Source organism: Hippopotamus amphibius, chromosome 12 (genome assembly GCF_030028045.1).
Source record: "Hippopotamus amphibius kiboko isolate mHipAmp2 chromosome 12, mHipAmp2.hap2, whole genome shotgun sequence".
Taxonomy (NCBI): Eukaryota; Metazoa; Chordata; class Mammalia; order Artiodactyla; family Hippopotamidae; genus Hippopotamus; species Hippopotamus amphibius.
The window spans coordinates 25,293,876-25,312,039 of NC_080197.1; the positions used below are offsets into that span (position 1 = coordinate 25,293,876).

The 18,164-nt window shown below is 35.2% G+C and overlaps 1 protein-coding gene across 4 annotated transcripts in view; it reads right to left on the bottom strand.

Annotated features, from left to right (window-relative positions):
• Positions 1–1,662: 1,662 nt before the first annotated feature.
• Positions 1,663–18,164, bottom strand: part of ITCH (itchy E3 ubiquitin protein ligase) — a 126,753-nt gene continuing 110,251 nt past the window's right edge. For 2 of the 4 annotated variants that reach the window (XM_057701143.1, XM_057701144.1), the window contains 6 exons: positions 17,916–18,056; positions 13,454–13,574; positions 12,929–13,033; positions 10,932–11,028; positions 7,364–7,436; positions 2,605–5,249 (listed from right to left, as the gene is read on the bottom strand). In XM_057701143.1, coding sequence (XP_057557126.1) covers positions 5,150–5,249; positions 7,364–7,436; positions 10,932–11,028; positions 12,929–13,033; positions 13,454–13,574; positions 17,916–18,056 — 637 coding nt within the window. In that variant the 3' untranslated portion in view covers positions 2,605–5,149. Of the gene's footprint in view, positions 2,386–2,604; positions 5,250–7,363; positions 7,437–10,931; positions 11,029–12,928; positions 13,034–13,453; positions 13,575–17,915; positions 18,057–18,164 lie in introns of those variants that run through there. The other 2 variants (XM_057701145.1, XR_009048337.1) reach the window with 2 other exon arrangements.

Here is an 18,164-nt window from a genome sequence, read left to right on the forward strand (position 1 = left end):
GCCAATAGTTCCTGTGACTGGAGCCAGAATAAGAATTACGGACTTGGAAGTAGGGCCTTGAGTGACAGGCTTATGAGTTTTGGAGTTTATTCTGTGGCAATCGAGGAACCATTGTAATATTTTAGGAGGGGAGAACCATGAGACTGAAGTCTTCCACAGATCATTCTGAGGCAGCACAGACGGACTGCAGAGAAGGGAAGCAATGACAAGAATTTGCTACAGTCAACCAGGGTAGGGATGAAAGTTGTGGGCTGTGGCAATGGGGGCAGCTCTGAAAGAAGTGATTGAAAAGTTGTGGAGATGGATTTGACAGGATTTGGAGACCAATTAGATGGAACAGCTGAACTGGTTATGGAAGACTCCCAGGGTTGTCACAAGTAGCAGTACAGCCAAACATTTAAGCATGCAGACTTTGGAGTCAGACAGTCCCAGATTCCAATTTGCACTCTTGCCACTTAATAGCTGTAGAAACTTCAAGTTACTCAATAATGTCGAGCCTATCTTCTTTTCTGTAAAATAATCATTCCTCTCTGAAAGTGACCATGAAGACTAAATGACATTGTGTGTAGCATCTCTAAGTGTTTGGGACATAGTAATAAATGTTGACAGTTGTCCTGGACTAAGTAAATATAGGTGTGATATTGGTTGCTAGGATAGAGAAAATAAATAGAAGTCTGAATTAGAAATGAGGAAAATAACAGCATGGCTATTTTCAGCGATCTGCAGGTATGACTGAAAACCCTCAAGGTCCTTCCCTGTGAGTTTCTTTGAGGAAACCCGCTTGCCCACAGCATCTTTGCTCAATGGGAACCTGTTCATAGGGGACCAATATTGTCCTTCCTAGGCTCCCACTGAACACCTGGAAGATTCCCATGAATCCTCCCCCTAAATGTCCTGACCACAAAGGAGCCCTACAGACACATGGGAATTGATCAATGAAATGAGCTGAGTGTGACAGCAGTTTCTGTTCTGGAGTTGCACAATGTGAGATACTCTTCCTAAAAGTCCAGAGAATACCTGCCAGTCAGCCACAGCTGAGTCCCAGTTTGATGTTTTGTAGGGTTTGGGACTGGACAGCCAAAAATAACTATTTTCCCATGAAAGATTTCCTCATGTTGCGGGGAACATGTCTTCCCTCTTTTTCCTAGCCATGCTGAAACTGGAACTTTCTAGCTACTTATATAGGACAGATTAAATAGGACAGGGTCTACTTTGTAGGATCTGGAAGGAACCTGTCTTCCAGTCACTGTTAGATCAGCATATTAAAAAAACCCCACTTCCCTTAGCATCTTTCCACTGGATCTATTTTAAATAAGAGCACGATCACTTAGTTTTCTAATAAGAAAAAGTCGTGGTAGCTAGCTGGTGATTCTCTATTAAGCACCTATGGCTAGAATCCTGTCTTAGGGCACCCTTAGTTGTCCCAGAGAAGGAGATGTCTTCATCTTGGTTCTCATCAACATAGGCACCAAATCCAGTCTCACACCTGAGTCTAGTTTTTTTTTTTCCTATTTACTTCACAGTACAGACAGGCTGTAACCTGCACACTTACAAAAGCAGAGGGGCAGAAATGTATACGACCTATTCACATAGAAGGCTTCCCTGCAGGTGGGGAAAACCTAACTCAAGACTAACAGAAAAGTGTGCAAATGAAGGACCAAAAAGTTTAATTGTAAACAGTCTCACATCTTTTAAGGAAATCCAAGTGTGGCAGCCCCCTGCAGGACCTTTATAAGAGCACTTGACTCCTTGTGGTATTTGTAGAGTTACCTGAGTGTTTGAAATTACAGTTCAAGAAAGCAAAGGAACTCCAATATAGTAATACACAATCCAGTGCTGCCATTCCATTTTTGGTCAATGAAAGCATAGCATATATACAAGTAATACTGTAAGTAACTCTAAAAGAAAAACAAAAAAATGAGGGGGGCTGGAGATGCCAACAATATTAAATAGTTGTAGTTAACCTAAAGGAGTTTAAAAGGATGGAGTTACATCCAAAACAAGGAGGGATATAAAAATAGAGAAGTCTAATTCCATGAGTCATCCCTAATAACATTTCAGATTATTAACCAGGTAAATAAAAAGTGGCAGAGTGGGCTTGACTGAAATAGTTCATTTAGGATGAGACCTCTTTAGGCAGGTAAGTCATGTTTCACTAAAATTTCTGATGAATTGACATTGGTATGTCAATCTCTTGATGAAAAATTAGTACCTGAATTTTATTTTATTTTTTATTTTTTTTTATTTTTTATTTTTATTTTTTTTGGCACATGGGCTTAGTTGCTCCACGGCATGTGGGATCTTCCTGGAGCTGGGATCGAACCCGTGACCTCTGCGTTGTCAGGCGGATTCTTAACCACTGCACCATCTAGGAAGCCCCAGTACCTGAATTTTAAATAGAGTTATTGTAAGTCTTATGAAATCAGATTCTTCTGCACTCTGATACAAGATCATAAAAGAACAGGAATTCATTATTATGAGCTGCTGGACCAGTTTTAAATCACTCTATTTGATGAAACAAGTGACGTCCTTCCCTCCTGACCCAGGCTATGTGAAAAGCTGCCTTCCCCAACCTCCCAAAAGAGCAGAAGAATAAGGCATTGCTCATTTTACTTTGTTTTTATTTCAACATAACATGCAGTAAAAAATTAACAGGATTATTAGCATTTACAATGCTTACAAAGAAAAAGGACTCTAAAAGCAATTTAGCTCAGATTTAAGAAATGGCTCTAATTAAACACTTACAATAAATCTATTTCCAAATGATCAATTTGGACCAAAATTTAAGATAGCATTTGGTAGATATTTATGTCTGCTGTCTATTTGCAGTATTTTTATATAACCTCTGATTCTTGGGATATCCAGCCCCCATTTTCCTAACACAGCAGGGAAAGACATATACATGTGGCCATTTAAATTAAAGGAAGAAATGGAGTAAGGGAGATCCCAGCTGCAAAAATATATACAAGCATTTACCTTTTCCAGAACTAAACGTTTCTTCCATAAAAATATCAAATAGCCAAGCCCTATAGAACTAGGGCCAGGACTACTTCAAATATAACTATTCTGTATTTTAAAAATATAGGGCAGAAAGCCTTTTGGATGATATTTATACATTTTCGCACAATATTTCTAGGTCCCTAAATGAATCATCAAGCATTATGTAGAACCAAAAAAAGGATACTTTCTTACATTATCTCTTAATTTAATCTCATAAATCTCTAGTAAATATTGTAGGTAACTACATTTTAATATGAGTATTCACCTCAACAGGAAGTCTTTATAGAAGGCTTAATCTCCACAGCCATGTATTAACCAAAGTTCAGACTTGTATAACGAATGGGTAATTGGCAGACATTCGCCCTGTAAGACAAAGCAATAGTGCTTTTTGCCCCCTACCAACACAGCTACTTTGAAAACAACTTAGAGCTTTCAGAGACCATATTATAGGTAGAATAAAATCAAAATAAAGGTAGGACTGGTGGGGACCCCAATCTCTCCCTTTACACTAACAATTTCTGGATGAGGCAACCCTTTCTCTCACGTGTCTGCTTTACGATGGCAGTGTTTTAGAGTATAGATACACAAGTTTCCAAGTGTTTCTGTTGTTGTTCCAAGATGGAAAAGGAAGAGCAGTTAGGGGTGAAACCCCCCATTTTCTTTCCATATAGAACAGGGGTTTAGTATTCTCTGCTTATTTTTGGCTCAATGCTACTTGTTCATGCTATGCTACTGAAACTTGCCAAAGTCCCTATTTCATGAGTTATGAGTCTGTCCTCAGTGTTCAGCTATAATAGGCACTCAGCTGGCTTAGGCTTCCTCCCACTGTCCATTAAGTCAAACCTCTGATAGCAGTCATCTTGACAGAGTCTAAGCAGACTAAATTAAAAAAATTACCACAGAGAAGGTCAAAGTGCATTAATCAGTTACTAACAGAGCAATCTAATATTAAATAGTCATGGGGAAACACCTGTTAACATTTTTAGAGGTGAACAGAATATCCAGATCAGGACAAGGGAAAGAATGGAAATGACTACTCTAACATGTGTCAGAGACATTATCAATTTAAAAAGTTTTAATTCACATAGAGAATAATTTCTGTGGTTATTAGAAATGTATTGCTAATAAATGTATTACTTCCTTCTTTTTAGCCAGTACCACAGCTCTCCCTCCCTAATGAAAATGTAATTTTACAGGATGTTTCACTGACCTCTACGTGGATTAGAAAGCACTCTAGTTTTAACCTGAACTCCTTAGCAATAATTAAATGTAACTGAAGTTGTTGGATTATGATAAAATTATAAAGATGCAAGTAATATACAGGAACATAAAAAACTGTTGATGGCCTTTGATGAATTCAGCTAAATTAAATCCAATTCTAGGTTAACTTTTATACAGACAGTGAAGGAAGCCTGGTGTTAACATTGTTTGTGAAGTTTAGTATTTGCAAGGCAATTAAAACAATCAAACTTCCAAATGAAGAGACTTATGCAGTCATTTGCAGGCTGGGACCAACTTCTCTCTGAATTCAAATTAACAAAACTATTTTGCAGAGAGATACAAGAGTCTTGCACTTCTCCTTTCTAGGGATAACATCAAAATGATGCATGGATTTCATGCTCCGGAAAGGAAAAACAATAGTCAGGCCAGGCTGAAATAAGAGGAGAGCACAAGCCAGAAGTTTGCTCACAACCCCAGAAGCTGGGCTATTTTAAACAAATACCTCATATACCAGGAGGCTTAATAGAAGATCTTACATATTTTAGTTACCAAGGGACTTCCCTGCATGTTTTCAGAATCTCTAAAAGAAAAAAACCTACTCCCAAGTGAGACTTCTGATACACATATACAAAATTTTTGTTAAAGAAAACAATCTAGTGGAATAAGACAAGGCAGATTTCATTGTTGTGTTAATCTCATGTTAAGTAAGGTTTTGACCAGTCGTCTGCAGATCTGATTTCTGGAAATGCTGAGAAAAAATCCAGAATCACTGGGAAATAAATCTCAATGATAACAATAATTTACTTATACTCCAATAACTCTCTAAACAGTCACAGTCCAATTTTACAAGATGTGCAATAGGCAAAGAAGGAAAAGGACAAATGTTGCAAATCAGTTCTTGTCCTTTGGCAGTGCAAGCTCTCAGAAGTCACTCTTGTCCAAACCCTTCTGTTTCTTCAATAGCAAATAACAGCTTTTCCTTCAGTTGCTCATAGCTCTTGTAGGGTGGCAGGTCCAGGCGGTTAAAACTAAAAGTAAGAATTGTTAGCTTGAGAAAAGGAAATATACTAAGAATCATTTGGGCAGTGTAACAATGGTTTTAAAGCCAGGCAAAATTAGGTTCAAATGCCAGCTGTCACTGGGCCCTTTAGTATGTATTTTTTACTTTTCTGAGTCTCAATGGGAATAACAATATTTACCTCTCAGGATAGAGTGAAGAAGAAACAAGCATATATATAGCATAGTATCTGGTACTCGGCAGGTACTCAGTAAAATGTCAGTTCTCTCAAAAGCTTTCCCATCCATGCTAATCTATATGTGGTCAGCAAACTTTTGCTGTAAGAGGGGCTAGACAGTAAATACTGTAAATACTTTAGGCTTTGTGGGTCATAGGTCTCTATCAAAGGTTTTATGTATACCCCATTAAGAATAAAAAAAACCGTTTTCTGCTATAATATCTAATATGCTGGTCCTATTGAACTTCTCTGTCCTATTCTTAGCTGTGAGTTTTTAAAGGCATCTTGACATCTTCTAATTTGGGGCCATATTAAGGACACCTTCACAAGACAATAGGTAGCGAATCTGCCCTAAAGCCTTGGCCCTCTGCTATATTTCTAGGATAAGGTGCAGGTAGATGTTTGGCAACAGAAGAAATAATGCTATCCACAAAGGGAAAATAAATTTACAGTTATGGAAATGAACAAATGGAAACATGGAACCTGAAAAAGTAATGAGGCTGGTTTTCACGTGCGACTGAGATAAGCTGTTCACAATAATATAATGGCACATTCTGGTCCAAGTTTTAAAAAAGGGAGAAAAGATCAAATCAAAATATGTGTACAAGACAAATGTAAAAAAATCAACTGTATTTCAATACACTAGCAATGAATAATCTGAAGTGAAATTAAGAGAACAATTCCATTTATAATAGCTTCAAAAGGAATAAAATACTTAGGAATAAAATTATCAGAAGAAATGCAGGGCTTGTGTAATGAAAACCACAAAACATTGTTGAAATAAACACCTAAATAAATGGAAAGACACCTCATATTCATGGATCAGAAGACTTAATACGGTTAAGATGGCAATTTTCCTCCAAACTGATCAAAGCAATTCTTATCAAAATTCCAGATGACCTCTTTGCAGAAATGGACAAGCTGATCTTACAATTCATATGGAAATCCAAAGGACCCAGAAGAGCAGAAACAATCTTGAAAAAGTTGGAGAATGCACACCTAATTTCAAAACTCAATGAAAAGCTATAGTAATCAAGACAATGTTATTGCCATTAAGGACAGACATATAGATCAATGGAATAGAAAGAATTGAGAAGCCAGAAATAAACCCATGTATTTACAGTCAACTGATTTTCAACAAACAAGCCAAGTTGTTGTTTTTAAAAAGCCACATGTATGAAAATACAAAGGAGCAAGAAATAAAACAAATAAAAAGGGCAGATAGGGACAATAAACAAATATCCAGCAAGGTCTATATATGACCACTGAAACGTCTCACAAAATAAAGCTCAAATATTGTTGATATTAGGTTGAATTCCAACATATTGTATTTAAGATTAGGGTTTGTTTTTAGTTCTGTACATTTTTGGAAATGTGGTTAAACTACATTTATAATAAGAAAATAGTTATTTCTGTCACTGTGTTAGAACAGCTCTCCCTATAGCTATCTAGACTTGATTTCTTCCTCTGCCTCCAAGGAAAAGTTAAAAGTTTTCTAAATATCACATTAAAAAAAAAATTCAGGGTGAGAAAACGGATTTACAGTAAATGGGCAATAGGGATTGTTTTGGGGTGATGGAAATACTCTAAAACTGGATTGCAGTGATGGTTACTTCTCTGAAAATCTACTAGATATCACTGAATTAAAACGGGTAAGTTTTTTGTTACATAAATTATGTCTCACTAAAGCTGTTAAAAATAATTCAATACCATGGGGAAAATATTTCCTTTCTAATTTCTAACATGCTTTAGTATTACAGGATAAATGGGAAAAGGCTATTTTCTACACTTTTTAAAAAAATTTTTATTTTATTTTGGAGTATAGTTGATTAACAATGTTGTGTTAGTTTCAGGTGTATAGCAAAGTGATTCAGTTATACATATTTACTCTTTTTGATTTTACTTACCAGGTATGACTTCTAGGCAACCAATTTTCTTTCCCAACTTTTTCAATGCAGAATTTCTGTGGCCCATTGCTCCCTAAAATGTAGTGAAATCATCAACAGTTTGATAGTGCAATCGTTCTTAAATTGTTACCCCCAATCCTGCTGCATCAGTATCACCAGAGAACTTGTTAAGAATCACAAATCCACAGGCCCTAACCCAAGCCTATTAAATTGAATCAGAAACTCTGGGGATGAAGGCTCAGCAATAGTTTTTTAACAAGCTTCCAGGTGATTCTGATTGTGTGATAGAGTTTAAGAACCATATTGTTAATGTATGTCCAAGAGGAGAAAATGCAGTTTTATCTAGCATTCCTTAGCCAGAATAACAATGCTATAATTAATAATACCCCACATAAGAACAGAACACATAAAAAGCTTAATTTTAGTTTTAAACACAACAGGGAAACTACAACTCACTGTCTTAATAAAACTTGATTTAAACAGAAAATGGTTAAAACTTTAGAAAATGTAAACAACCTAATGAATTCAATATTAACAATGCTTGTGCTTATAGGTCCTGTAGGGCATATACCCTTACACACTTAACATCCAGTTCTTGCCTCTCATTTACCTTGTGTTGGAGTCAGATGTAAATGGTTATCTTTATGCAGTGGTTTTCTAAAAAGGTCACTACTGCTCCCTAAGAAGCATTTATTGGTGGTCACAAGGATTGGTAGTAGTACTGGACTTTTGAATAAGAAGGGGCCAGGCACACTTATTGTTCTGCCATGTGAAGACAGTCATACCCAAAGAACTTTCTCATGCTCCACCTGACTAAACCCAGTACAAATATAAATTGGTAATACTTTTGTATCTAATAACATTGAAGTGTTTTCATAAGTAGTTATGAGAAAAGCCCAGTAATATAGGATACAGTCATTATGAAAAAGCATAGTTAAAATTATTAAATAATTAAGCTCAAAATCATTAAATAGTTTATGTCCTTGCACACTCTCTCAACATATTACAGCATTTCTAACCACACAGATGGAAAGTTTCGTTTAATAGTGCTAATTAGTATCTAACAGTAGAGTCTGGATTGCTTTTAATAAACTTGGTATCAAAGATTAAAATAGCAGAGAAATGTGAAATGAAGGATTTTAGTGAATTTCATTGATAAAGGCTATTTTACAAATATGTCATATTATCAATACTATTACCCTGGATGCTTTCTAAAATTTTATGGAATTGTATGACATCATGTTGTAAACATTATATACTGAAATTAATTTTAGGTTGCCTGTTGTTTTCAATCTTACTCTGACACTGTCCCTAAACTAAACAACTTCCATATGGACTCTTGCACCTCTGTTCCTATTTTTCAGCCTATTTCAACTTTAAAAAGGTCTCTGAGGCCTTTTTACATATTAGAACCTTGGCCTATACTGTTATTTCATAAGACAATACACTTTAAAATAAGACCTACCTCATTTTTCTCTACTTTGATCAGCTATAATTTATTTTGGCAGGTATAGTATTGTTAATTCATTCAGGTTATTTCCCTCTTTTTCTTATATTTATTTAAGTCTATTATTTCTTACCTTTTCTATCTGTTCTTTCATTTTCCAGTGATTCTCATACAGAAGAGCTTCTGACCTTCTCTTAAGCTCAAATCTTTTCTTCTAAATGGGAACAACTTTTTCTGGCTTCTAATATAGTTTTTCCCAAATATACATGTATTCAAATAAATATTATTTCTTTATAACTCATTTTAAAAAAATTTCTTCTTTACAGTTAGTGTTATGTATCTATTTTTGAGAGATTGTAGATATATTATTTCACATCTACCAACTTCATTCCATGAGGATATTATAAATATGTTACAAAAATGGGATATTAGATCTGATAAGGTCAAGAACCACCAGATTAAATTAATATATACATCACTCTTACAACTTTCTTTTCCTCTACTGGGTGGAAGGAAGGTTAAACCAATGTCCTCTAAAATCTGCAATCTCACTGTCTCTGTCTTCCACAGGTATCCTTCTGTGTTGCTTTAGACTGGTCCACCCAACCCCAAATATTATTCGCAAGAGAAGATCTAGTTCTTGTTTTTTTAATCCTCAGATGTCCAGTTTACACTGAGAAGCTTGTACCAATTTTTTCTTCATTTTGGTCCCTATTCCTTACCTCTCCAACTCTCAACATGGTTTCTCTTTTTCAAACTAGAGAGCATTCTCAAAGGTGCCCCTCTCCAAAAACGTACTTAGAAATTATCCTTTTCGAGACTTTTTTCTCAGAGCACTAGATACAAACTTCCCTTCTATATTGCTTTGGAGAGCTAAATATTTATTTCTCCTCTTTACTCTCTAGCCTCTACTTTAAGTCAGCCTCTAGGCTAGTCCTATCTCACCCCAAAATACCGATGTTTCTAAGCATCAGCTCTCTACTCTTCTCTGTATTCTATTTCTGCTTAAGTCCATCCATCCTCACAGCTTCAAATGTCACTGCTTCACAGCATATGAGTCTACTTTCTCTCTCTACTCCTACTGCTAAACTTGTGCTTTAATAACACCTGTAAAACTGTCCCTTCACTGAGATCTTCTACTTGGTTGTCTGACAGTCACCTTAAACTCAGCAGATTCTTCATACGTCACAACTTCTGCGTGTTTCTTAACATGGTAAACATTCTTCTTTTATATTTCGTCTTCTAATCAAGTCCTATTTCTACCTTTGGAACTTCTCTAGCATTTCTCTCTTCTTTTCCATCCCTACTTTATCTCTTAAGATCAGGTTCTTATTATTGCTCTAATCATTTCTTCCTATTTCCAGGCTCTTCCATCTGCATGCTATACCTTACTATCAATCTTCCTAAAATGCAGCTTTAGCAAGTTCTCCTGTCTTCAAAAGGTTTCCTTAGCTTCCAAAATCCTTTGAACTGGTTCCACACACTGTATCCAAAATTGCCTACTTGATTCTTTAATTATGACTCTCTCTTCTCCAGCTGAAACAGACTTAGGGATCACAACTTCTATCCTCCTTGATACTTGCATAGTGTTGGTGTTAAAGAAAGACTTGAATTTACTTATTATTTAATCACAAAATAAATATTCTTATGGTCATTCATTTCAAAACAACACATAATTTAATCAGTGACTATTATGTGACAGGCAATGTGCTAGGCTCTAGAAATAAAAAGATGAAGATATGGATCTGTATCTCAAGGAGCACCACCTATAACAGGGAAGAGTGGTAACAGGGAAGAGTCATTAACATATAATACAAACAACAGTGCCTGGCTCATAGGAGACACTGAAATGTTTGCCAGATGACCGAATGAAGAAACAGATTTACATACAGAAGACCATTAACCTACTGAGTTAAAATATGGGGTCTAGCCTAAGAGTTAAACATTTCTAGAGATAAGGATTACAAACTGTTTTAAAAATTGACACAAATCCAGGTTAACTGTGTCTAATTAAGAAAATAGCTATAGTTGTCTTTATTTCTAGTACACTGCATACACATTAATATAACAGCAGTATGATAAACAGTTTTCTGTATAGGAAAAGTGATCCTGTAGACATACCCATGAGGTCAGCAAATCCTCCAACTGGCAATCGGCAGGTCCCAGTAACAAACTGCAAAAGTCTCATTCTCTTCTCATTATCGATTTCTTTAACAAACTGTTAGAAGCACATTTAAACAGATACATAGGTCATATGTGATGTTTAGAATACTAAACAAGGAAGAAAAAAATCACTTCAAATTTTAAGCGAACTCCCAGTGTCAGATACACTAGAATATGACTGAACCCACCACTATGAACGGTAGAGCCTCTCCAAGTTTGTCAAAGGCCCCACCAACCTTCCCCTATACCAATCCTAGTACCACATCCTTACAGGGAAACAGAAAAAGAAGAGTGTTCTGGGCCCAAGAGCTCCTTACTCATGCAGTCTCAAGATCAGGTCTTCTAGGACACCCCTCCTTTTCCCACTAGATCTGCCTGTCCTATGGACATTCATGTGGTTACAAAGTACACAGAGCTTGAGTGAGAACAGATTTTTTGGTTTTATGAACAAATGAAATCAAGCTCACAAATTCTGACCCAGATATATCCCAGTAATGTTCTTCTCTCAATGTTCTTATGTTTTGGTGTAGCTATGTGTTGCCAGAATTATATGGCTTTTAACCCCTACAATTCTGAGTTAAAACATTAAGTTTCTAAAGAATGCTTTCTAGCCTGTAGCACAAGAATTTTGGCTCAGTCAAATATTTTTTGTAACAAATTTTTACCTTACTCTACTAATTGTATTTCTTACAGAAGCTCAGTGATCTCAGCTTATGAATTTCTTTACATAAATTTCTTTACATAAATAGCAGGCATTAAAAAACTTTTTTTACTGTGGCTAAATATACATAACATAAAAATTTACCATTTTAAGTGTACAACTCAATGGCATTAAGTACATTCACACTGTTGTGTAACCATCAACATTTATAGAACTTTTTTCCTTATATCAAACAAAAACTCATTTCATTAAACTTACCTCCTTGCTTCTGCCTCCATTCTCCCCAGTCCCCTGGTAACCTATACTCTACTTTCTGTCTCTATAAATTTGCTTATTCTAGATAACTCAAATAAGTCGAATCATACAATATTTGTCCCTTTGTGTCTGGCTTATTTCATTTAGCATAATATCCTTAAGGTTCATCCATGTTGTAGCCTGTGTCAGAATTTCCCCCTTCTTTTTAAGGTTGGACAACATTCCTTTGCATGTATATACCACATTTTGTTATCCAGTCACCTGTTGATAAACATTTTAGGTTGCTTCCCCCTTTCCGCTAATGTGAATAATGCTGATACGAATATAGTTACGCAAGTATCTGGTTGAGTCCCTGCTTTCAACTCTTTTGGGTATACCTAGGAGTAGAATTGCTGGACCATATGATAATTCCATGTTTAACGTTTTGAGGAACCACCAAACTGTTTTCCACAGTGGTGTACCATTTTATTTTGCCACCAGCAATGCAGGAGAGTTTAAATTTTTCCACATTCTTACCAAGGATGATTTATTTTCTTTTTTTTAAATATACTAGCCACCTTAATGGGTATGTATCTCACTGTGGTTTTGATTTGCACTTTCCTAATGATTAGTGATGCTAAGCAACTTTTCATGTGCTTACAGCAGAAATTTTTGAGGAGACACCATTATGATTCCAAACCAAGGCTCTTTCTCTTAAGTTACACTTTCTAAACATTAAATGATTTTTAATGAGATATGAATGATGAAAACTATACTTCAGATAGTTCTATAAAATTCCAAAAGCATTTAGATCAAATGTAGGGGAATATTATTATCTGGAGTTGTCTTATTCTCTTGGCAAAGGTGCAAGGTACGTGTGTTGCTTACTTGGCAATAAAGAATGCTGTTATAATCTGTAGTCATTTATTATAATAAACAGAATAGAATGAGGAGCCTGAACATACTGGTACATTTTTTTCTGTGACTCATTTCCATATGTGGTAAGCAGTTTCTATAAAAATTATGGTATGTCTTCCAAAAGAAAGAAACTGAGACAAACCTGCCAAAACCACATGATTTGTTTGCTTGTCCTAGTGTAATGACGGTAGATGGCATGTCTTTGCCAGTCATTCAAATCAATCTCTTGCATTCCACATAAAAGAACCTTTAGGGATGAAAAAGACAAGTTGTTTCTTTAGGTAACTGTACAACCTATATAAAAATGGTACACATAGATAAGACTAATATTAAACAACTTCCAAAAAATTAATCCGAAGGCTTTGACTTGTAAACTGTGTATCAAGAATTTCATCAAAATTTTATCTGTATTATTTGTAAAAGTTGAGTTTCCATGTTTGGTGTCATATAAGTCACTCACTGGACAGAGGTTCTGATACTTTTCTTTCTTTGGTAACACTTTATATATTCAGGTAAATTATGGACTTTTAACCACTGGGGATGCTTCGGAAGTATACTGCCAGAATAAAAAATACCACTGCCATTGGAAAGATGGTGAAGTGAGTTGAAACAGACACCTGAAGGCATTATTTACAGGCATGCTGCAGAGGAAAGAAGAACTCATTACCTCTAATTCCTTTGCATCAAAGTACTGCAAATACTGCTGGGGAAGAATTTCATTAAAGCCCTCAAAGAAAGCTTGTGTCTGTTCTTCAACACCGCGAGACAACCTCCATTCAGCTACCATTCTGGTAAATATAAAAAAAACTATGAGGAAGTTTAGATTTTAGAGTATAAAAATAATTTTTAAAAACTTTATTATTATGAAAAGTGTCAAATATATATATGTAAAATAAATGAACCCTATGTACAGATATCTCAGCTTCAATACAATACCAATCTTATTTCATTATGCCCCATCCATACCCTAGATAATATATAATTTCATTTTAAACATTTCAGTATGTATTTCTACAAGATGAGGTCTCTTTTTAAAAAACACAACTATAATTCTATCATCATAATTCCTTTTTATCAAATACTCAGTGCTCAACTTCTACTCACTGACTCAAATTTTTGGACATATAGAATGAATCAGATTAGATTTTCTTCTAATCTTCACTTTCAAAGATACATATGAACAGAGTTAAAATCACAACAAATGCAAACTTTCTGTTTTATTACAGAATATTTAACGATTTTAATAAGCAAATAAACGTATTTTAGGCATTTAATTACTTGATTACAATTTCAGACAACTAAAGTCCTAAAGTTTATTATAACTCTGAAACTTTGGAAAATGGCAGTGTAGGTTGTATTGAACTCATCTTCCTGATGATTATAATTATAAACACTGGACAAAACATAGAAAACAAATGTCTGAAGACATCAGAGAGAAACCAAAGGCAGGCAGAAACTGGCGGGGACAAGATTCTTGAAGGAGACTGGCACACTGGAGCAGAGCCACATTTACTAGGCTTTTCCTCTGAGGGCACGTCCCAGTTTACAAAGAGCACAGGGAAATGAAACTCAAACTAAAAGCAACAGTATTATTGGGCTGAGGCGACATGAGGCTGGAAGCTTAAAGGTGCCAAAGCAGCTACAGAAAAATCCCTGAAAGAAAGAAGTCAAACAGGGAGTTCCCAAATCTGCACAGAAATACACTTCAACTCCTTATCTTACTTGTAAATACACATGTGTAGGATGATGAGACTCCAAGGAACTCTGTGCAATGAACAACTGGAAAGCGAAAGACCCAAGAAGAAATTTAAGCAGCCACCTAGGGCAGTAGAGACAGAAGTTTAATTCTCACAAGCTACACAGTAAAACACCTTGGGCTTTCCATTGTAAGGACTATGAACCATGTTTTAGGAATAAACATTATGTTTTAGGATTAAAAACAAAATGGAAATAGACTAGCTCTAGCAAGCTTCTGCACAATCAATCTGATCTGTCCTTAATTTAACTGCCTGTCAAAGCAAAACTTAATATTCTTCAAAGGAAAAAAAGAAAAAATTCAGAGTCTCAAACCATCCATCATCCACAATAAAAAACGACTACATGTGCAATGAAGCAGGAAAATATGACCCATAAGAGAAAAAAGTCCATAAGGCCAACTGATAGCCCAATGTTGAAGTTAGTAAATACTTTAAAAAAACTATTAAAAATGTATTAAATCATTTATAGGACAAGATGGACAAAATGTATGAAGAGATGAAGATTCTCAACACAAACTCTTGAAAGAAGCAAATGGATATTAAAGAATATCTGAAATTCTGAAATGAAAATTCAATTGGATGAGCTTAAGAGCAGTGAATTCAAAGGCAGATCAACGAAAATGGCCCAAACTGAAGCACACAGAAAATGAAAAAAACATGAAAAGCATCTGGGATGATAGTAAAGGTTAAATATACATGTCATTGAAGGCTCTAAAGTATGAAAGAGGAAAGAAAGCAAAAGGAACACCTATGGAGAAAAAGCACAAAAATTTTCCACAACTGCTAAAATGGCATCAATCATGAAAAGCTCAGAAGATGCCAAGAAGGATAAATATAAAAGCAATCACAATTAGACACTTAAGAGTCAAAATGCTAAAAAAACAAGTTAAAAAGAAAATCTTTTAAAAGTCACAGAAAAAAACATACACAGCATACAGAAAACAACAAAAACAATGGCTCACATCATCTAAAACAGAAGGGAATAATAAAATGACATTATTGAAAGAACGTGTCAAAAAAAAGAAAGGAAAAAAAAACCTCATAAGCCTAGAATTCTAAATCTAGTGAACATATCCTTCAAAACTGAAGGTGACATACAGATGTTCTTGGATAAAAGCTAAGAGAATTTATTGCCAATAGGCACACACTAACAGAAATGGTTCCCAGAGGGAAAAAATGGATCTGCAGAAAGAAATGAAGGGAACCAGAAATAGTAATGTGAGTAAATATAAAAGACTATTATTCCCTAATGTCTTTTAAAATCTACTGATTGCTTAAAGCAAGAATATAGTATTATGGGGTTATAAACATAAGAAATAAAATGACAATAGCACAAATGGCTGAAGTGAGATAAACAGAATTATACTATTATGAGCCTCTTATAATGTACAAGTAGTATATTAATTACAAATTATGATGTTATATATAATACTAATATATTAGTATAAGATTAATTAAAAGTGATAAGGATGCATATATTCATTAGAGCATCACTAAAAAAATAGATGTACAGCTAAGAAAAAAACCAAAAATATATAAAAAGAAAACTAGAAATTATTAATACAAAAGAGGGCAGGAAAGGAGGAACAAAATAAATTGGCAAAGACTTCCCTGATGGTGCAGTGGTTAACAATCCACCTGCCAATGCAGGGTACAGGGGTTTGATCCTTGGGCCAGGAAGATTCCACATGCCACAGCACAACTAAGTCTGTGTGCCACAACTACTGAGCCCAAATGCCACAATTACTGAAGCCCATGCACCTGGAGCCCATGCTCCACAACAAGAAAAGCCACCACAATGAGAAGCCTGCGCACCACAATGAAGAGTAGCTCCCACTTGCTGCAACTAGAGAAAGCCCACGTGCTGCAACTAGAGAAAGCCCACGTGCAGCAACAAAGACCCAATGTAGCCAAAAAAAAAAAAAAAAAAAAGGAAAAAGAAGAAACAAATACCAAGGTGGCAGACTTAAGTCCAATCATATCAGTAATAACATTAAATTTAAACATACCAATTGCAACTAAAAGTAAAGATTATCAGACTGGATAAAAACAGTAAGACCTAAGAATATGCTGCTTATAAGAAACATACTTTAAACAGAAAGACAAAGGACTGAAAATAAAGGATGAGGAAGATAAACCATGCAAATATTAATCACAAGAAAGCTGGAGAAGATATGCTAATATTTAAAAAGTAGAAAAGCAGGCAAGAGATCCAGAAATTGGAACTCAAGAAGTAGCAGCTATGTGAAATCTCATCCGTATCTGACAGAACTGGTATTGAGAATATGTGAATGAACTAATAACTCTTGAGACGAAAAGTATGAACTAATGCAAAGCATAAGAGAATACACTAAGAAAATCAACATTTTACTTAAAAATTTTACCTGATCTTCTAATATTCCCCATGAAAATATCTGCATAAAAATTTGAGATTCTTTTCAATGCCATGATGTTATATGGCACAGTAGTTACAGAATTGTTATTTAAAAGAGTGATTCAGCACTGCTTCTACCCTTAAAACTCCCACTTCTGGAGAAAAACTGAAAGTTCTATATGACCAAAATCCTTTTCTATTACTTTATAAGTCTTCATATCTCTGGTTAAATTGAAATATACCAGAAAGGGGGGATTAAACTCATTAGCTTCCACTAGACTAATTCTTTGTAAGGTTTACAGTTTTAATTAACCTGCAGGATAGTCCCTCTACCCTGCTGCCTCCATAAGAATCTGTCCTACCTTCATGGGCTTTGCTGCCAGACTCGTTAAAAAGAAATTTAGACTGCCTACTGAATTCAGTCCTAATTTCTTGTAATCTGGCCTTTAAATCTACCATTGGGTTATAGTTCTAACTGTTCTCTTAAGGGTTATCAAAACTTATTACCCACCACATCTTCTAAAGATTCTTCATTCTCCTTGGCTTCTGAAATGCAGAACATGGCAAATGGGCCATCAATTCTGAGCTGCCTGACAGTACCACACACCATGGCAACTCTTCTCTATTCACAATTTGCGACTGTGCTTTCCAGCCTCTGTATCTCTGTATATAACTTTTGCTCTTACTTCTAAATAACTGAATCCTTCCCAACCATTGAGGCTCAAATTAAATATTATCAGATTCTTGCTCCATGATTATAACTAGATGAAAGGATGTCTCCCATATTACTTTTCTGGTTCCTCTCTCAATGTACTTACAAGGTAGGAAGCCGTGAATCATGTCCTTAATAATATATAAGCAGTTCTCATAATAATTAGTATACTAAGGCAAATATTTTTTGAAATACTGTCCACTAGTATCACTAAGCGATTATCAACATGCTATACAGTCCAACAGAAAGGCTTACAAACTATGTCAAAAGGAGTATTCTCTCTTACCTGATATATTCCTCTTTATTTTCTTCTGTTACAAGAATATTGCCGCCATTGGGTTTCAAATCATGACTCTTGATCTCACCTAAAATTTCTTTGTCGACGGAGAAATACATTTCCAAACCACATTCCTCAATATTGTTTTCTCTGCCCAAATGAAAATAACAGTTACACTAATTCAATCATACAAGATTTTTCTTAACTAAAGGACTATGTTCTTAAACAATTATTGTTAAACTATAACATCAGAATTAA